Below are 21862 nucleotides of genomic sequence, written 5' to 3'. Positions count from 1 at the left end.
TATTAATAATCTAAGATATGCCAACAACACAATATTACTAGCAGAAACCAACAAGGTTGTGGAGCAATTAGTCAAAAAAGTTAAGGAGGAAAACACCAAGGTAGACTTAATCTTGAACATTAAGAAAACAAAAATAATGACCACAGAAAATCTACAAGAATTTTTCCAAGATAATGAGAAAATGAACATGGTCAGAGTTCCGATACCTTCAATCAAATATTGACCAGAATGGAGACTGCAGAAGAATCAGATTGCAGAAGAATCAGAAGAAGACTAGGACTGGGAAGGGGAGCTATGAAAGAACTGGCCAAAAAAGTGTAAAGATATCATTCTGAATACTAAAGTAAGGATAGTCCAAGCCATTGTATTCCCCATCACCATGTACAGATGTGAGAGCTGGACAGTGAAGAAAGCTGATAGAAAGAAAATGAACTTATTTGAAACGTGGTACTGGAGAAGAGTGTTGAGCATACGACAGATAGCCAAGAAGACAAACAAATGGATTCTAGAACAGATCAAACCTTGAACGTTTGCTGGAAGCAAAGATGAGTAAATTGAGGTTGTTGTACTTTGACCACTTCATGAGAAGAAATGACTCATTAGAAAAGACAATGATGCTGGGAAAGGTAGAGGCAGTAGAAAAAGAGGAAGACCACACATCAGATGGTTATACTTTATCAAGGAGGTCATAGGCCTGAGCCTGCAGGACCTAAGCAGAGTAGTTGAGCCACCTTTATGCCAGGTATGAAAATCTTCAACCTCTTTGCTGTAGTTGCGCAACAAGAAATTACACCAATGGCTGCTTATGTCTGTCAGCTCTATTCCCCATTGAGGAATAGTTTTTCATTTTTCTGCCCCCTCTCAGGCTTCAGGCTTCTTATCGTGGCATCTTGTTTGAGTTGAGCTGCTGCTAATACTCTTTTGTGATGAGTCTAGCTGGGATTCTCTTGGCAGTTGCTGTCTGCACAATGTTTAACATTTATCTCTGGTTTTTATAAAGTGATGCATAGTTGACAGTGAGACATTTTTGATGATTCTGCTAAAGAAATTGGCAGTTTCCCCCCGTTTAAGCTCTGTTGCATTTCCAGTTCTATAAAACAAAAAACTGCCTGTCTGCAATTGGTCCTAGTTTACTGAGGTGGAGAGAGGGTTGTCTTACTTTCTCCCATGTCAGATCCAGCCTTTGGGTTATGAAACTAGTTAAGAGGGCATTTGAATTTATTCCTGGCATTGTCTTTTTAAATGGACATGGCTAGGGGTTATTCATTCAACTCAAATATGTTTAATTTAAAAATGTGTGCAAGCCAATTTTTCTTACTAATCATATATATACTACAATAATGGATAACATAACTTCTTATTGATACAAATACATACAGAGAGGGCTAGTGTGGTAAAGAGGTTAGAGAGTTGGACTCAGACTTGGGAGATCCATATTCAATCCCTGCTGACCCACAAAACTCATTGGGTGACTTTAGTCGGTCTCACAGTCTGGCCTGACGCATGGAGCTGTTTTGAAAAGAAAAAAGGTGGAGAGGAGAAGGGCTGTAAGATCATTTTACTTACTTAATTACTTACTTACTTACTATGCCAACTTTCTCCTAAACTAACCCCAAGGCTGCTCACAAAAACTACCTTAATAACAATACAATTTTTTAAAACTGAATTAAAAACATTACATTAATATAACAAGTTAAAATATAAAACCATTAAAAACATACAAAAGCCCCAGTAAGAAGCCTCTCTGGGTACAATTACATATTAAGAACCTGCTTGAAAATACAAGTTTTTGCCTGCTGGCGAAAGGAGAAAAGGGAGTGGGTGCAAACTGGCCTCCTGTGGAAGGGAATTCCAAAGGGTGTGAGCTGCTACTGAGAAGTTTCTCTCTCTCGTGTCTTCACCAAGTGAGCCTGTGATGGTGGCGGGACAAGAGAAAGCCTTTGCTTGAAGATTTTAGAGCTCTGGCAGATATGTGAAGTTGAAGGCTTTCATGGCCAGCTTCCATAATTTTTTATGGGTTTTTCAGGCTATGTGATCATGTTCTAGAAGTGTTTCTTCCTGACATTTCGCTAGCATCTGTGGCTGGCATCTTCAGAGAATGCTTGCTGGGGAAAAGTTGGGTATATATATACTGTGTGCGCCTGGGAATGCAGGAATGATTTGCATGTGTATTGTTCTGTTGTTGTTTACAAACTGACGAAGAAAATCCAGCAAATGCTTCACTCAACCAAGGACCAGAGAGACCCTCTCACAGCCGCAGGAGTTTACCACATACCATGCAGCTGCAGACAAGTCTACACAGGGACCACCAAACGCAGTCTGCAAACAAGAATCAAGGCACAAGAGACACACTGCAGACTGGGCCAGCCAGAAAAATCAGCAGTAGCAGAACATGCCACAAACCATCCTGGGCATAAAATACTGTTTGAAAACACTGAATTTCTGGACCATGCCAACCACAACCATGTCAGGATGCACAGGGAAGCCATTGAAATCTACAAACATCTGGATAATTTCAACCGGAAAGAAGAAACCCTTAAAGTGAACAAAAGTTGGCTGCCAGCCCTCAAGAATAGCAAAATGAGGACTCAGCAAATGCAAATGGGAAACCACTCAGAGTCAGGGGCTTTCCCAGCTGATAATGACCACCAATTAACAGCCATTAATCCTCTTTTGCATTAGCCTCCCAGCCTGAGGCCTGCCATCAGCAACAGAATACACATGCAAATCACTCCTGCATTCCCAGGCCCACACAGTATATATATACCCAGCTTTTTCCCGGCAAGCAATTCTCTGAAGATGCCAGCCACAGATGCTGGTGAAACATCAGGAAGATATGGTTTCAAATAGCCTGGACCTATGCCTTATTGGAGGAAAGGCAGATGGAGATGTAACAAATTGGTGGTGGTGGTGGTGATGATGATGATGTTGCAAATGATGCAAAAGAAGGTGTATTTTCTTTCATAAGCTTTGCTGTCAGAAATGATTTTTTCATTATATCATGTCTTCAACTAGTATCATGTCTTCAACTAGTATCATCAATGGCTATTGCATGCATTTCAGAAGTTGAAAAAGCAGATTAGGGGCCCTCATTTCATCACACACAGCTGTGCTGGTTGAAGTATACGTCCCGGTCTCACCCTTCACATGGCAGCCACTCCAGTGCCCCCCCCCCCAAAAAAAAAGATAAAATAAGCTTATGGGTTGAATGTAATGAGCAAATGTGTGGAGGAGCAGTTCCTAATAACTGTGCAGAAGCACTCGATGTTATTGACACTCTTCTGTTCATAGAAGAAAGATTCTGAATCCAAACTTTTGGCAATATCTCATGTATACTTTCTCCTTCTTCCTGATTATATTTATTTATTTACTGTATTTATACCCCACTCTTCAGCCAGAAAGGCTTTCAGAGCAGCTTACAAATAGTTACAGTAATTAGATACTTCCTTGCCCTCAGACTTACAATCTAAAAAAGACATTACACAAAAGGAGAAGGGAATGGCAGTGGGAAGGGAAATAAGTCCAGTGGTTCTTCTCTCCCTCCGAGGACTGGACCATGGCAGATGGACTGCTTGCCAGACAAGTTATAGCTTGCCAGATACGTTCATATCGTTTTAGACAAAACATTTATTTAGAAATATTCAGTGAATCATGATCTGTAGCCATTACAATAGGTATAATCTTTGCTTACTTTATTTTCACATGTGAGAACAGATTTTTTTCCGCAAGTTTTCTCCTTGCTTGGTGAAATTATGAGTAGCTTTTGTGTCATTCTAAAATGATTTCACACATTTTAGAACTTTTAAAAAATATATTGAAAAGGATTTTTTGTGGAAAGAAATGGGTGTTTTGCACAAAATGTAACACTGGCGTGGGACAGATGGTCCCAAAACACCATGCCAACACTGATTCTATGGTTAGGGACCATGCACCAACCTCATGGTCCCTAACTCTAGTACGACGCGGCAGCGGACTAATGGTGGCGTCCATTGTACACGAGCACTGCCATTTTTGACATAAGCGATGCACAGCATATACACGTAGCTGCACGTTGTTTACATCACAAGTGCGCCATTGGCGCACTTGTGACATCCGCCCAGCGACAGAAAAAGAACTCTTTTTTCCTGGGTCCTTTTTAGTCTGGAGGGATGCCATGCGCTTTGGCAGCTGCGGTGTCCCTCCAGAGGAAAATAGGCCTCGAGCAGGCCGCCCTTTTGGGACGGTCTGTCCTGGGCCATTTTAACACAAACATCTTCTCTTTTTCTTTTCTTTTCTTTTTATAATAATAAATAATAAATTGTTTATTTATATACCGCTTTTCCTTGTAGATCAAAGCGGTGAACAGCAGATAAAATATGACCAATGTTATAATACAATAAAAGCAAATTAAGAACAACAATTTTCTCTTTCTTTCTTTCTTTTTTTTGCCTTTGCTGTTGCAGAAGAGGGGAAGTGTTGGTGTTTTTCACTCTTGCATGAGAGTGAAAAATTTCATAGGGATTGGTCTTTTCTCCCTAATGGTGTGTATCTCTGTGTAGAGGCAGTCTTTTTCATTGAAAATGATCTGCCTGAATTATTTGCATCTGTATGTCATCCAAGCTAGTCTTGAATCTTCTTCTTGGTGTTGGCAAGATAGAGCAGGGGCAGCTGGAGGAGGAGGGAGACCTCTCTCCACATAAATAATTCAACATGGTGTTTCATTTTTTACATCTTCTGAATGATGAACAGGACTACTCCACCTGTCACACCACCACAAAGGCATCCACATCCAGGGATTTGAAAATTCCTGGAGTGAGTGCCTGGCAGAGTCCACTTTTATGCCCTACCCCCATTTATAGTGACGTTTTCTTTTTCAATCCAAATATAAAAGGTAGGACATACAAGAACTGCCAAATGGTGACAGGCAAAGAGGAGAGCAAACTCAGGAATAGTCTATAAAGAGGGCATCATAAGCCCATTGAAGGCACAAACAAACATAGTTTAAAAGAGGAACATCCAGTAGAATACTAAAAGATAGTGTGGGGTTCCTGTTTATCCCTTCTACTCATATTCTGCTAGAAAATTTTGATTTTGGGGTTTTTTTTATAGTACAAACATACTCCCACACATTTTAAAAGTTAAAAGGGGAGTATCTCTCTAGAAATCAGTAAAGATCTGATAACTTGCCCTCTATATTTTGGAATGTCCTCCATTCTCAGGGCTAGGAAACATTACTGTTTGGGGCAAGAACTGGTGGTTGTGCAGAATGTGGGATTCTGGAAGTTGTAGTCCCCCAGCTCTGCCTGTTAGTTAGGGATTTGTTTCTGGCAGAGGTGCATATGTCCCTACTCAAAGGCATGCACTAACCATTATGATTGGCACAGCAGCAAGGCTAGTTCTTGTTTTATGTCTACCTCAGGCAGGAGTCCTATCGCCTTACAAGCACAGCAGCACTATCGCCATCGCTGCTGGTGCTGCTTATGAGATAGGATAAGTGGACTGGCTCCAGATGCAAGAGGAGGAGACAGAGGAAGGGAAAAAGGCAGCATTACTGGCGGTCTGCCTTCTCCCTTCTCTGGAGGAGGTGGGTGGCAGAGGAGAGAGGGTGGTAGTGCAGGCTGTCTCCTTTCCATCCCAGTGACTCTTGTGAGATAGCTGAAAGCAAGAGACCTCTAGACTTGATCAAGTGGCCATTCTTTCACAAGCATTTGGTATTGAGTCTCCTGCTGGATCTGCTAACCCCTGTATACCAGGAGAGCAACATCAAGTGTAATGCTAATGGATTGGGGGGCTTTTTAAATTGGGAGGGAGCAGGGCTGAACTGAAGAAACTTTGCTTTGGGCACATAGCAATAAGCAACCATACTATAGCTGTAGAAAGTCAAAGATTTACCTACCCTCACTGGGGATTATAGTGGCTTCAGGCTGATTTCTTTCTTTCTTCAACAGATTTAATTGGGAAGCTATCACAGGAGAGGTCAACGTGACGCTGGTTTTAATGTTTATCAGTGCATTTCTAGGGATTTCCAGCTGTGGGCCTTTTATATTTATGATATGCCATGGCAGTTAGAGCAGTTTATAGCTGTATGCATGAGGTTTTCTGTGACTTAATAGGAAATTCCTTATGTGCATGATTTTGCCATCCTTTCTAGCTTCTTCTCTTACTTTTTGTGTTACCCAGAGTTCAATCTTTCTCTGAGATGCAAATTATTTCCCTATAGGATGCCATTACAGTTATTGATTTTACTGAGAAGTATGTCCAGTTGTATTTAGTAATACATATTTTCAGCTAAACAGCAACTGAAATTATTGTGATGTGTCTTGCGAAATCCTTATTAATGCTGCCTTTAAAAAAATAATTGTAGTTTTTGAAAAATAGGCTAGGGGAGAAAAGCTGTGTTTTAGCAGAACTATTGAATTGCATTACTAATTACTCTGGATTGAATTTGACTTCCTCAGGGCCACTTGCCTTTCCCCTGGCTGTTTTGGAAAATGTAGGGTACTTATTGCTTTTATGTCCTATGTCTTAAGCCAGTATTTGATTTCCATTGTAAAGAATTAGTGCCTGTAAAGCATTTATAACAAACCTGTGGCTCTTCAATTATTGTAGGCTGACTCCCCTCACCCTTACCCAACATAGTCTGTGGTTGAGGATTATGGTGGTTGCAGTGCAACACCATCTGGAGGGCTATCTGTCCCTGCTATAAAGGAACAGGAGGAAATGGAAGTACCACAGCAATCTGTACATCTTGTTGAGATTAACCTTTTAAAATAATAATGTAATTAGAGATTTTAATATTGCTGAGTTTGATTTCATAATTGCGTATGCATTTAAGTAAACCAAATAACAATGTCCTATGTAGGGGGCTTGCATGATTCAAAAGCCAAACTTCTTGGCATTCAAGAAAATGACCTTTTTTGGTCATTTTTTAGTTAATTGGAAGTGGCTGTTTTAGATGAGAAAGTGAATTTTTTGGAGGGGTTATGATATAAAAGCATGCTTACATGCATGGTTTGTGGGGATACAAGAGAGGATCTTCTTGGTGATGTCCATAGACACTGGAACTCACTTTCTAGGGAAACCAAAATGCCACCCTCCTTGTTGGATTTACAGCAGCAGGTTAAAAATGTTTTATTCAGACAGGCTTTTAAAACAGAAAGTTTTTACCTGTATATACTCGACTATAAGTCGATCTCATGTATAAGTTGAGGGCAAGTTTTGGGGCCAAAATTAAGGATTTTGCTATAGCCCATGGATAGGTCGAGGTTCAAACCTAAGGGCATGTAACAAAGGATCTAAAGGGTAAACAAAGGAAAACAATGCCAAAGAACTTGCAAAATTGCAGGAGGCATTACTGTTTGTGTTCCCACTGAAAGATGGATGAATGAAAGAATAGAGGGTGGTTAGTGCTTCCAGGAGAAACTACACTCTTGCATTTGATCAGGAGATGGTTTCTATTTTTATGGGGTTTAAAGTACAGTACTTAAATTGACACATGGATAAGTTGACTCAGATTTTTGGGGTCAATTTTTTGACTAAATTTTCTAGACTTATACACGAGTCTATACAGTAAATAACAGGCTGGGTGTGTGTGGCTGTATTGTTTTAACTGAACTCTTGTAAAGAGCTTTTATTTTTTTAAATTGCATTATTTTATTGTTCAATTTGTTTTAATAATGTTTAAATAATATACTGTTAAAATAAAATAATACTTTTTAATGGTTACTTTTTGTCTGTTTGTAATTATATTGCTCTTTTAAATTGTGAGCCATTTTGAGTCCTATTTTTTTTTGGGGGGGGAAGTGGGATATAAATAAGTGACTAGTGGGGTGCCAAACGGTTCTGTCCTAGGCCTAGTGCTATTGAACATCTTTATCAATGATGTGGATGAAGGAATAGAGGGCATGATTATCAAATTTGCAGATGACACCAAATTAGGAGTAGCTAACACCCCAGAGGACAGAATCAAAAATCAATATGACCTTAATAGATTAGAAAGCTAGGCCAAAACTAACAAAATGAATTTCAACAGGGAGAAATGTAAAGTACTATACTTAGGGAGGAAAAAAATTAAAATGCGCAGATATAGGATTGGAGACACCTGGATTGACAACAGTGCATATGAAAGAGATCTGGGAGTAGTAGACCACAAATTGAATGAGTCAACAATGTGATATGGCAACTAAAAAAAAGCTAGTGTGATTCTAGGCTGTATCAACAGAAATATAGTGTCCAGATCAAAGGAAATAACAGTGCCACTCTATACTGCTTTGGTCAGGCCTCACCTGGAATACTGTGTCCACTTCTGGGCACCACAATTCAAAAAGGAAGTCGAAAGGTAGAGCGTGTCCACAGGAGAGCAACCAAAATGGTGAAGGGTCTGGAAACCATGTCTTATGAAGAGAGACTTAGGAAGCAGGGTATGTTTAGCCTGGAGAAGAGAAAGTTAAGAGGTTAAATGATAGCCCTGTTTAAATATTTGAAGGGATGTCATATTAAGGATGGAGCAAGCTTCTTTTCTGCTGCTCCAGAGTCTACGGAGCAATGGATGCAAACTAGAGAAAAAGAAATTCCACCTCAACTTTAGGAAGAACTTCCTGACAGTGAGAGAGCTGTTCGAAAGTGGAACACGCTCCCCCAGAGTGGTGGAGTCTCCTTCTTTGGAGGTTTTTAAATACAGTCTGGATGGCCATCTATTAGGGGTGCTTTGATTGTGATTTCCTCCAGGGCAGGGGGTTGGACATGATGGTCCTCCAGGTGTTTTCCAACTGTATGATTATATGATTCAATAATAATAATAATAATAATAATAATAGCAGCAGCAGCAGCTGTTGGTGATCAAAAGGTTATTCTCGGAATTTTACAAGGTTCTTCATAGGTTAAAATATGTGTATTTGCGTGCAGTGTTCTTTAAAGAGCACTGAGAACTCTTTTTAGTCTCATATAATGTTGTGAAGGTTGTAAAAATCTGTGTTCTGCCTTATAAATGCTGTGTCTTTTCTGTCACTAAAAACTGCTATCATTGTTGAAGGGAGCTTATTTCAGATGTGAAATTTGGTGGTGGTGATGTAAATTATATACGGCTCAAGTTGGTGGGTGTGGGTATATGTGAGTGTGAAGGTAGGGTTGCCATAACTCCGGACCTCCAAAACGGGGAAAATGTAGGACAAAATTTTCAAATGTAGGACACATTTTCCCGCGGAGGGGAGCGGAGGCCAAGCAGCAAGGGAAAGCCTCCACTTAAGGAGGCTTTCCCTCCCCGCCTGGGCCCCGGGCCTTGCCACGATCGGAGGCTGCGGAAGAAGGGCCAGGCCGCGGGCGATCGCCGAGGCCTCCCTTCCTTCCTCAGCCTCCGCAGAGGCTGCGGAGGAAGGGCCAGGCCGCGGGCGATCGCCGAGGCCTCCCTTCCTTCCCTGGCCTCCGCGGAGGCCAGGAAGGAGGGAGGACGCTGCAGGGAAGCGGGGAGGTTGGCGCGGCTGCGCGCAGGAGGCGCCACCTCCCTGCAGCCTCCTCCGCCCCAGGCCTCGCTGCCCTCCTCTTCCTCCGCGCGGCCATGCACGGTGGAGGAGGAAGAGGGCAGGGAGGCCCCCCGGGTTCCTCCGCAACCCCGCTGCAACCGGGCTTTACCCGGTTTTTGGATGCCACCCGTGCCGGGAGCGGGCAGGTGCCGCCAAAACCGGGAAAAACCCAGTTGCAGCCGGGTTATGACAACCCTATGTGAAGGGCGAGTATGGGTATGGAGGGGAGAGTAGACAGATACCACAAGTGTAAACCTGTTCTTACCCAGTTAGAGATGGACCTCAGCAAGCACATATCAGAGCAGGTTTCTGCATCCCATCCTCATTTCTCTGTACTGCTGTTTTTGTTGTTGTTGTTGTTGTTGTTGTTGTTGTTTTGTTGTTGTTGTTGTTGTTCCCTGAAAGAGAACTGGAGTGCTGTTGAAATAAATTTACTGTGGTTCCAGTTATAGTTGCTTAGTCCGACCATGCATACTTTCAAATGGGAATAACTCTGATTAATATGTCTATGATATTTTCCCAGTTGTGTTGGGACCAGTGGGATAGGTGTTCTTTGACTCTTGAACTTAGTTTCACAGATACAGTTGTTCTGCTGAAGGGATTGATCTGAAATTCTGAAGTGCCGTAGATGCTGGGCCACATCTTTTTTCCTTTAAAATTATTTTCAGTATAGCAACAATGTTTTAATTTTTATAAATCACACATGCTATAAAAGTGCAATATTCTCCCTCTGTAGTCATATCTCAGTTGCACAGTTGTAGTATATTGTAGGATGGTTCTTACAGGGCTCCTGTAAATTGTAAGGAAACCATTTCAAATGCCCTGAATATGCTGTGAGTGCTCAAACTCTGATACCTTTAATAATATGCATGTGCACTATTTTGGTAGTTGACAAGAGTAAACCATTGCAAATCTGGGAGACAGTATTGCCCATATCTGTCTGCCAAATAATAGTACATAGTTTGATAATGTGTACACAGTGATCTTATACATTATGGCAGGAAAGCACATCCTAGGACCTACAGCCCTCATGCAGCCATTGGCTATGGTTATGAATCTCCTACTTTTCCTGCATCTTATTTGATCAGGTGGGTGCAAGAGCAAATCCACAACTTCTATAGACTGTGATCAATGTGGGTGGAGGCTTTCTTCCAAGCTAAGTAGAGAAACCCATTATTATCTTTGATCATAGCTCAGGGCATCTGAAAGGCATTTAAATGATAGATACCATGCTCTTTACCTTTTAAAATTGTAAAGGTATTCAAAGAAAGAGGACATTTAAGCTTTTAATACCATCACTGAGCTGTACCCTGCATGTTGAAACTTGTTCTGATCTTCTCTGTGGCTCAGTTTAAGTGTTAAATAACTAAGGAACATAAAACCAAAAAAGCAGGTCGGCTTGTAAGACAGGGGTGGTCAACTGTCAAGAGGTTGGGCATCTTAATTTCCATAGGACCTTAAAAGCCCCCCATATATATAGATACATTTTCTACTCAAAAAGACCCCTACAATTCCAAGAGGCTATGGGGGTGGCTTTAAAAAAAAAAGTTTTATTAGCTGCTCTGGGTGTATTAGGGCCAAAAGGCCTTTTTTTCAATCTCTCCCTCCACATTTGTCTGAAGAAGGAAGGAGTGAACGGGACAGGAAGACTATGTGGACTCAAATTCAGCTGTCTGTTGGTGGAGGATTTCCACATCACAGAACACTGGCTGTGGTGGGGCAGGAGAGGAGCAGCAGTCTCACCATTCAGCAGTATAAAACATAAGCTTGTGGCTGAAGAAAAGCTAATAATCCAGTCCAAGCAAAGCAAAGCTCTTAGCTGACTTTAGTTGCCACAGGTGTTTTGTGTTATAAAGAGGCAAGGGTGAATGACTGGTGGCTCCAGCCTTTGGGTCAGAGATTGGTTGGTTCTGGTGAGATAGTCTGTGAGCTCCAATAGAGGACTATAGGAGGGTTGGAAACCATGTAAAAATTAAACTGCAGTTTGTTTTTATCCCAGTTCTAAAGTCAGTTCTTGATGGTCTAAAACTTGGGAAATGCATGCGGTTGACAGTTTTTTTCTTTGGGTTCCTGAGGGAAAAGTACAGGGAAGGGGAAAGGATAAAGGATGAGCTGCATTTTGTTATCCTGATGGCAAATGAAGGAGAATCAGAATCTTCTTAAGATCTTAAGCATATAAGTTAACTGCTGTGTTTTCTGGCTGGGTCTTACCACTGTATTGTTATGTCTGGTCTTGCTTGCCATGTAAGAACATGAGCAGAACCCTGCTGAGTCAGACCAAAAGCCTATCTCGTCCAGTAGTCTTTCCCACAGTAGCCAACCAGATTTCTGTGGAAAACCCACAAGCAGGTCATGAATGTAACTGCATCCTCATGTTACACTTTCTCAGCAAGTGATGTGCAAGAGGTTTGCTGCCTGTTATACTAGAGGAATTATCCTTCATGACTTGATCAAATGCCCTTTTATTGCTGTCCCAGTTGGCAGCCATGACATCATCTTGTATTAACAAAATCCACAGTTTTAATTATGCAGTGTGAAATGATACCCCTCTTTATCTGTCCTTAATCTCACTTCAGAGCTTCACTGTGTGATTTTTGTTCTTCTAGTGTTATGTAACAGGGAATACAGCTTCTCTCTATCCTCTTTCTCCACATTATGCATAATTTTAGATACCTGTATCATGCCTTCCCGTCCCTTTGTATGTGCCACATAGTAGCCACCACTTTCTGTGACAGGTACTTAATGACATTCAGACCATAGAAATAAAAAGCTAAGAATAATTTATTATGTTAGTTAATTTTAAAGAGTAGAAATTACCTCACAGTTTTACTTTAATAATGAGTCCCATGTCTATTAACATGTTTTGGCATAATGAATAGTGAGTTTTGACTTGTTATTAAATTATTTCTCTACATTTATTTCTGATCATTGATTGCAGGTCAAAGATAAGGAACTGTTGAAAACCTGAAACAGTCTGAAAGTGAAATAAGATCTGTTTGCACCAAAGGTTTTGTCTGGAACAGGAGGTCTAGTATGAAGATTGACAAGGATTTACATGAATAAGAAGCTTCAGTGTGTAGAGTGGTAATATTTTACATGGAACAGGAGCTCCAGTATGCAGATTGCCTGTGGCTTCTTTTAAAAATGGATAGTACAGTATAATCGTTGAGTGCTGGGCATGATTTGCAGAGGCAAAAACACGTGGTTGTTTTTGCATTTAAATTCTTAAATGTTGATGATTCAAAATGGCAGGCGTCTGCCCTTCATTATGTTTCCTTGTAAGGAGCAAATGCAACTTAAACTGCCACCAAATTAGGAAGTTGTAAGTTTTCTCTGTGCTGTTGAATAATGGGGATACATCAGTCAAAATAGCCAGTATATGTTGTTATGGCTTTATGCCAAGCAAATCAGTGCACAGAGGAAGACGCAAGATGGTTACATACAATGAATGGCAAAAACTCAGTGGTAGGTAGCCTTGAATGGTAGTTCAATATCTCCTCTGTCCTCCCTTCCATGAATGGCATCTTTTCTGTTCAGGAGACATGTGTCTCATGTCCTCTTTAGGTGAATTAATTGATGACTGATACTGCATTACTTATCAGTGTCTGGCTTAAATGTTAATGGTCTTCACAGACAGAAAGCATGTCTCTAATCATCCACATCCTTTCTATATTAAATAATGGCCCAATTAGATTTGGATATGGGCAGATGACATTATTGTTGCATAATCCTTTGCAGAAAATTGAGCAACAAGGCATACTGCACATTTAATAATTTGTTAGATTATGCCAGTATGAGATTATACTGGTTCTGATAGCTGTGTAGTCAAGGAAGCAGACAGTCCCCTGATATGGTCTGTCGGCAGTGATAAACTTGGAGTCATCCTTCTTTGATTTTTATTATACAGTGGGCCCTCCATATTCTCTGTGGTTAGGGGCTCAGGACCTTCATGGAAGTGGAAAAACTGCAAGTAAAAAGCACCTTTAATGTGAGAGAACACCTTTCTAGGAATGTCTAGGTCTTCCAGCACAATTCTTTGGTCAACATTTTCCCAATGGTGACCACAGAATCATGCTGAAGAACCTATAATTGCATAGAGAAGTGTTTTCTATAAGAATCTCTAGGTCCTCTAGTGCAACTCTATGGCCAACTTCTGGCAGAGTTACACTGGGAGATCTAGAGGTTTATAGAGAGAACATATTAATCAAATCCATGAATAATCAAATCCGCTAAAGCCAAAACCACAAATGTAGAGGGCTGACTGTATACAATTATCTTCAGTTAACAGATACTCATGGAGATGGCTCTTCTTCTTCCAGAGCTGGTGATGTTGTGGGAGAGAGCATACATTGAGTTGCATATTTAATAATGCCAACCAGGGACTAGGTACTGAATGTCAACCAAGAAAGCAAGCAACCATATTCTTAATATCCCAGTTATAAATACTGTACAGTGGATCCTCCGCATACGCGGTCTTTTTATCGGCGGCTTTGAGCATAGGCGCTCAAAGCCGCCGGCGCGCGCGGGGCGGCGCGTCCCATTCAATTGAATGGGTCGCGCATCCGTTGCGCCTTGTGCGCCGCCGTGCCGCCGCGTACGAGCCCCATTGTTTACAATGGGGCTCGAGCATAGGCGGAAATCGCCATACGCGGCGGGATCCGGAACGGATCCCCCGCATATGGCGAGGTTCCACTGTATATTTCTATAGTGAGTCCATAAAAGACTGGAGAGCATTTCATTTTCACTTGTGCTGTTAATGTAATGAAAATGTTTTGGATTACACCTCCCATAATCTTGGATTATTGGGCATCCTGTCTGAAGTTCAAAACATTGAGAGGGGACCAGTTTGCCCACCTTTGCAATCAAGTTCTCTGTGGGGCAACAGCCTTTAATTTCATGTGCAAAGCCTGTGTCATTGCGATGTCAAGAGCAGTGAGAAAATCAAATAAGTAAGGATTACTTTCTGCTGGAGAGCCAGGACCGTAGCCAGAATTTTGGGAAAGGCGGGGGGGGGGGGGGGAGCAGACTAAGTGCCACCATTATAAAAGGGCTTGGGCGCAGCGGCTCAGTGGCACACACCATTCATTGTATCTAACGGAAGGGGGGGTCCGGACCTCATTGACACACACCCCTGTGCTTGGCTACATCCCTGGGAGAGCTAGTGTGGTATTGGACTAGGACTCAAGGAGACTAGGATTTGAATTCCCACATAGTTATGGAAACCAACTGAGTACTCTTGGGGAAATCATACTGTCTCAGTCTCAGATGAAGGCAGTGCCAACTCTCCTCTGAACAATTCTTCTAAAGGAAACCAAAGAATAGAGTCATCACAGGTCTTAGTCTACTTGAAGGAACATAACAACGACTGTCTGTTAGAATTTTCTTCCACAAGATGTCACAGTTGATTTCAGGCTATAGAGTGCTGGTTTTCCCTAGCCTCTCTGTTTATTCATTTGAGGGTATCTCATGATTCTGATTGTACTACAGATATTTCTATCTGAGAGAATTTGATGTTTAACGTGACATTACAGGTTGATGGGACTTTTACAACATATGTATGTGTTAACGGATGAAGAAATGTTTGCTTTGGGCTCAGGCTCCTCCTCACCTGGCAAGGTACACCCTTAGTTCCCCTCTCACACACTTGTTTGTGAAACCAACCACCCAGGCCAGGGACATCATGTTTGAGTCATTTCAGACAAAGGCAAGAATTTGGAAGTCACAACTCTGGGTAATTTCCAGGAGGTGAATAGGGTAATCTGGTTTTGTGACATTGTATTGTGGTGAAAGTAAAAAAAACAAAAACCAATAAAACAACAACTTCTGCATTGAGTTAAACCCATGGGAATAATCTGCAGGATTTGCTTATTACTGAAATGCTGATGAAGGAAAAGAGTTTTGGTCCAGTTTCTGAGATACTCCCAAGCAACTTGCATGATGCAGACTTTTCTTGCTTCAGTTCTTACTTTTTTGGACCACAACTATAAGCTTTTGAGTGGTTAGCATTTGTCTGAGGCACAGCTGTGAATAGGAAGTACTGCAATGCTGAATATGACTGTGGTTTGAAGGATAGCCTTTCTCATTCTTACAATGCCTCCTTAATTGTGGAACCTCCTGCCTTGTGAAGTTGGCCCACTGAAGGCTAACAAGTTGGTGAAGACAGATTCTAGCAGTGATTGGACTGAAACTCAAAAAAAAAAAAAAAACCTTTCAAAGGTTAGTGTTTGTTGGCATTTTTTAAATGCATCATGACCTTAAAACACTTGTTGAATAAAGTGTAGTTAGTGTCACTTCATCAAAACTATGTATGTACAGATGCTTGAAAACAAGGTATTGCTCTTGGTGTCTGTCAGAAGACTTGGCTCAAGCCAAGTATTTGGGATAATGTGGAAAAGCACAGTTTAAACTGAGATGTATCTTTTCCCTTTATTTTCTAAAGATGCCCCCAAGGTGCAAAGTGAACATGGAGTTCTGGGTTGCTATTTTGTGTTCTTAACTTTCCTTGTCTGCTGTTCTGCTTCTGCTCCTCTAAGAAGATTACACACACCATCTCTGCCACAAATTCTTTAGGTGATTCACCAATAAATGTTACAGTAACTTGACTATAAGAATCATAGAGTTGAAAGAGGCCACAAAGGCCATCCAATCCAATCCCCTCCCATGCAGGATTACACAGTCAAAGCACTCCCGACAGATGGCTATCCAGCCTCTGTTTAAAAACCTCCAAAGAAAGAGACTCCACCACATTCCAAGGCAGTGTATGCCCCTGTTAAGCAGTTCTTCCCAATATTGAAATGGAATCTATTTTCCTGTAGTTTGAATCCATCGCTCCATATTCTAGTGAACCAAACCATTTGTCCATTCTAGCTCAGGGCTGGCAATTGTGTGGGGACCAGCAGGGCACACACCAAGCTCAAATGCCTCCCTTTTCTTCTTCAATTATATTACTTGATGTTCCATTTTGAAATAGACTGCAGAGGAAAATGGAGGTATTTCTAGGTTCTAGGTGTAGATGGGGTTGAATGGGGGAACTTTTCATGTGTTTTAATGTGCTTGGGAGATTACTGTATTGTTTTGGCCATTTTTTTAAATTGGGAGTTTGGGGGTAGGCTCTTTAAGATTAACAAAAATGGGATCTTGGCTTCATACTGCCCACAGTTTTCCCAGTCTACCTCAAAATTTTCTATGTCTGCTACTGACAGACATAGAAAATTACAGAACCCTGTACTACCTACAAATTTCAGGCTCCAAAGCTTTTCATAGTACCCCCGAGATATTGGAAGCCAGCTCTGGGCTCATGAAAAACTGAAGATTGTTTTCACTACTTCCTTGCATTCAGCTGACACAGACCTTAAATAATTTAAGGCTTTGCTTGTCATTTTGGCTGGTGGGGATAACTCCTGCCCGTCTCTAGCCACAATGTTGGGAAGAAGGCTTCAACTCATCTTACTTGTATAAGATGGCTGAGAAGCTGGCGCAATGAGTGAGGCAAGCATAGTTGTTGAAATCTGTATTGAGGTCAAAGAAATCTGATAAAACTGACATAACCAAGAGGCTAGTTATCACAGTGGATGTTACCAAAATATCAATAGGTGATCCCTCTCCCCTCCTTCTCATGTTTGAAATTCTTCCCATACAGGTTGGGTCTCCCTTATCCAAAATGCTTGGTGCCTGAAGTGTTCTGGATTTTGAATTTTTAAAATTTATTTTGAAATACCTGTATTTGCATATACATTAGTTGATGTTGTATGCCTTCAAGTCATTTCGGACTTATGGCAAGCCTATGGCATTTGCCTATCATGAGGTACTCTTGGCAAGTTTCTTGAGAGGAGGTTTGCCATTGCCATCCTCTGAGGCTGAGACAGTGTGACTTGCCCAAGGTCACCCAGTGGATTTCCATGGCTGAGCTGGGATTCGACCCCTGGTCTCCCAGGGTCCTTGTCCTACACTCGAACCACTACATTGCATACATAATGAGATATTATGGAAATGAGTCCCAAGTCTGAAAACAAAGGCAGTTTCCAGACTGCCCAAAAGTACGTGCTCGGCACGTACTAGGGTTACGAAAGGGTGTCCCTTCCAGACGCCCTAACCCTAGTACATGCCGAGCATGTACAAAATGGCGGTGCCCATTCTACATGGATGCCACCATTGGGACGTCCCAACTGCGCCGCCTCCAAATGGAGCGGCGCGTAAGTGACGTCCTGGCACAGCGCAAGGGTGCCTTGGGCGCCCTTCCTGCAGTGCTGGAAGGAGCTCCGTTTCGGAGCTCCTTCTGGCTTTGCGTCGCTGGCACAGTTTTTAGGCGTCTGTGCCAGCGACGCAAAGCAGAAAGGGGCCAAGCGGCCCCTTTCTCTTTGTCCCCGCCGCCATTGGATGTCCTTGGGGCATGAAGCCCCAAGGACACCCCTTTCCAGGCTGTGGAGAAGCGGCCTTTTGCCACTTCCCCGTGGCCTGGAAAGCGGCGGATCGGGGTGTCAGAGGCTGCCGCTGTGGCAGCTGAGGCCCCGATCTGGCAGGCAAAGGGGCGGGTACAGGCCACCCCAAAGGGGTGGTCTGTAAACCGCCAAAATTAATATACCTTTCATACACACCTTATAGAAATAATCTGAAGGAATTTTTAGACAATATTTTTTATAATTTTGTTTATAAAACTTCCGAAAGTAAAGGTGTCACTATCTCAGCCACCCATGAAAATACTTTTGGTTTTTGGAATATTTTGGATTTCAGAATTCTGGGAAAGGGAGACTCAACCCAAACTACCGTTTTCATAAAAATGTTATAGATGAAATTAAGTATTGTTTGCAGTTCTGTTTATTTTTCAGTTTATTTTTTTATTTATTGTGCATCTATGAGGTTTGCTTCTGCTTTGGCTATTTTAAATGTATGCCTCTCCTGTGTTTGTTTTTAAAGATGCAAATGCTGGACAAATTTCCAATGGAAGGAGGACAGAAGGACCCTAAGCAAAGAATCATTCCCTTTCTGCCAGGTTTGTAAATTTAATAACATAGATGTCAAATGGGACATTTGCTGGCCTTCCCCATCCCCATTTGAGTCTAAGAGTTCCTCTGGACTAGCCAGCAAGACAAGAATTATTTAATAGCATTTGGAGAGATTTTATAAATCATAACTGAGATGACTAATAAGTTCATCCATTAATCAAACTTGGACACTTTGTTGAAACAGGTACAAACAAGCTTCATTTATATACTGCTTCATATCACCTAAGCAATGTCTAAGTGGTTTAGAACTGTAAGCTAATTTGCCCCCAACAATCTGGGTATTCATTTTTGCAACCTCGGAAGGGTGCAAGCCTGAGTCAAGCTTGAGCCCTTTTGCTGGTCTTGAACTCGCAACCTTGTGGTTTTGAGTGAATGGCTGCAGTACAGGCATTTAACCACTGCGCCACCAAAGGTGGTATCCAGCCCAGTGCTTTGTGCCGGCCTGGATACGTGCTAGGGTTGCCTCAGGGCATCCTTTACAGATGCCCCACAACCCTAGCATGTAACCGCAGCATCGGAAGGAGCTCCAAAATGGAGCTACTTTTGCCGCGGGTATCACTGGCGCAGCCTTTACATGGCTGCACCAGCAATACAGAAGAGAAAGGGGCCGAGTGGCCCCTTTCTCTCTCTCCCCACCGCTGTTGGGGTGTCCTTGGGGCATGAAGCCCCAAGGGCACCCCTTTCCAGGCTGCGGGGAAGCGGCGTTTTGCTGTACTATACAGATGAGGAGAATAGTCTTGACAGTAATATGGAAAAAAGCATAGTTCAGGGAGAGCAACCTGCTGTCTGCAGCCTTGATCTGGCCTGTAGAAATTCCAGATTCAACCCATGAGGACTCTGGGGAATGCTTTTCTCCAAAGCTCTAGTTTACAAGCTTTACAGTCCCCTTTGTTAGGAAGTTTCCACCATATGCAACTCACTCAGCAAGCTGCAGGTAGAGGAGATCAGAAATATCCACAGACTACATTTCTCACATTCTCAACAGGGAACATAAGCGAAGTAGCAGAATCTCCATTATCTTCACTGGTCTGAGATGGGAAGTAGGATTTGCATTGTGAATAAGGAATGGAGGATGGGGGTCTAGGTACCACAATCCATACATGAGCACTAGTATCAGGGAAGAAAGTCATCTGAATGACCAATTCAAGAGGTATTGTGGTCTGTGGTCTAAAAAAAAGCATTTGTCTTCATCATTAAATGAGTTCTGGAGCAGATTTATCCTTACTGATATTTCTACTTTCTGTATCTACTGAGAAACCTCCTCTCTCCCTAATCATTTATTTTCAGTTTTTTGTATCTCCCATTTGGGTTTGCTCCATTCAGTGAGTTGGAAATACCAGTAGAGGTCAAGAGGGGAGATCTTCTGTGCCTAGAGCTAAAAGATAATTGCACTCTAGCCAAGTATTGTTAAATGTCTTGAATATATATTGTTAGAGCAACTGATTGTTGCAAGTGTTAAATCCCAAGGTTTTTTAATTGCAAATATTTGCTTACTGTCATTTGTTCATTCATTCGTTTACTTCTGGCCCTTTCCAAAAATGTGTTTGTGTTTGATTGGACTACATGTGCTGACACTGAGTCTCTATTATTATTTACATAGGATCAAACTTTCTCTTCTTAAGAAGACACATGTTCTGACTCTTTGCATTTCTCCCCCACTCCCCACCCCAATAGCATTTGAACTGTGATTTGTTGCTTTTCTCACCTCTCATCCCTAGTTTAGAATGTCATTCACTGTTTGGTGAAATATAATTGTCAGTGTATCACAGAGAACTATTATCTAGTGCTTGATACTACACTTTCCTCAAGGAGATGCACTCTCTTCATCCTTGCTCATACCAGTTTTAAGAGTATAATTTTAAATTATTTGATGATGTTGGTTTCCCAGACTTTATCTGTTTTAATCTAACTTTTGGCCTGGTTTTGTGATCAGAATGAACTTGGATATGATGATGAATGGCTTATACCAAGAAAGAACAGGGGGATATAAATCTGTAAGTTCTCCTGAGAGTTCTCAGCAACTTTGATGATGGTATCCTTCTAGATTGTATTTTCAAATAGGTCTTAGAGCTGGGGTTGGCAACCTACGGCCTGTGGGCTGGATCTGGCCCGGCGAGGCCTTGGGACCGGCCCCAGCCCAGTCCTGCCACCGATTGCCACCCCGCCGCAGCTTCCGCAGGGCCTCGCTGCCCTCCTCCTCCACCGCGCATGGCTGCGTGGAGGAGGCAAAGGAAGAGGAGGGCAGCGAGGCCTGGGGCGGAGGAGGCAAGGTGGAGGCGGCGCCTCCTGCGCGCGGCCGTGCCACCCTCCCCGCCTCCTCCTCCCTCCTTCCCTCAGAGGCTGGGAAGGAGGAGGAGGCTGTTTGTGGGTGGCCCCGTGGGCTCCTTCCCGGCCTCTGAGGAGGCCTCAGCCCCCTCAGAGGCCAGGATGGAGGAGGAGGCCGCCCGCCCGCGCCCCCACCTGGCTCCCTTATGGCCCTCCCTCAGAGGCCGTTTAAGGGCGGCCCCCGGGCTCCTTCTCAGCCTCCTCAGAGGCCGGGAGGAGGAGCAGGAGGCCATTTGTGGCGCCCCAGGGGCTCCTTTCCAGCCTCTGAGAGGCCTCGCCCCCTCAAGCTGGAAGCAGGAACGTAGCCAAGGGGGAGGGTTCTTGGGGTCCGGACCCCCCCTTCCGTTAGAAAAAATGAATGGTTGTGTGCTGCTGCATGCCGCACCAAACCCCCATTATAATGGTGCACTAGTCTGACCCCCTCCTTCCTAAAATCCTAACTACGTCCCTCGAAGGGAGAGAGGCCCCCCCCCACGCCTCCTTCCCCGCCTCGTTATTCCTCCCCCCCTCCGAGGTGCTGGAAAGGAATGAGGTCCTCCCTCATTGGGCGGCATCTGTGGCTTCCCTTGTCTCCTTCCCGCCTCTAAGGAGGCCTCTCCCCCTCATACCAAAGAAGCGCGTTTTGTTGTTTTTTCCTGCATTTCTTCTTTTTAAAAAAAATGTCCTAATTTTAAATTTTGTCCCTAACATTTGGTCCCGTTTTGATCCTACTTATGGCAACCCTATCCGCGCCACTCCGGCACCATTTTGAGATGCCCCCCAGTTGTTCGGAGGACAGCAACCCGGCCCCCGGCTCAAAAAGTTGCCTATCCCTGTCTTAGAGGCATATTGTTATCATATATGGACTGACACTGGAGGTATTGCTGAAAACATCTTTCTCCCTTGTGGTATAGGTCTTTGTGGTGTCATTGAGTTTCAGATTCTCCCCCCCCCCACCCTCCATGTTTCTTGGAGTTCCATAGAAATAATCTAGAGTTTAGGCTAACGTATTATAGGATTACATGCTCCTTTGGGGTCCTGCTTGGGCTTGATCCAGAC

The 21862-nt window shown here is 42.8% G+C and overlaps 1 protein-coding gene across 4 annotated transcripts in view; it reads left to right on the top strand.

Annotated features, from left to right (window-relative positions):
* SH3PXD2B (SH3 and PX domains 2B) overlaps positions 1–21862 on the top strand; it is a 169096-nt gene that overhangs the window by 56684 nt on the left and 90550 nt on the right. For all 4 annotated transcript variants that reach the window (XM_042451331.1, XM_042451330.1, XM_042451333.1 and 1 more), the window contains exon 3: positions 18411–18486. In XM_042451331.1, coding sequence (XP_042307265.1) covers positions 18411–18486 — 76 coding nt within the window. The remainder of the gene's footprint in view (positions 1–18410; positions 18487–21862) is intronic.

This window comes from Sceloporus undulatus, chromosome 2 (assembly GCF_019175285.1).
Source record: "Sceloporus undulatus isolate JIND9_A2432 ecotype Alabama chromosome 2, SceUnd_v1.1, whole genome shotgun sequence".
NCBI classification, from domain to species: Eukaryota; Metazoa; Chordata; class Lepidosauria; order Squamata; family Phrynosomatidae; genus Sceloporus; species Sceloporus undulatus.
Note: the sequence above shows the minus strand (reverse complement) of the source record. Positions and strands in the feature narration are given on the sequence as shown.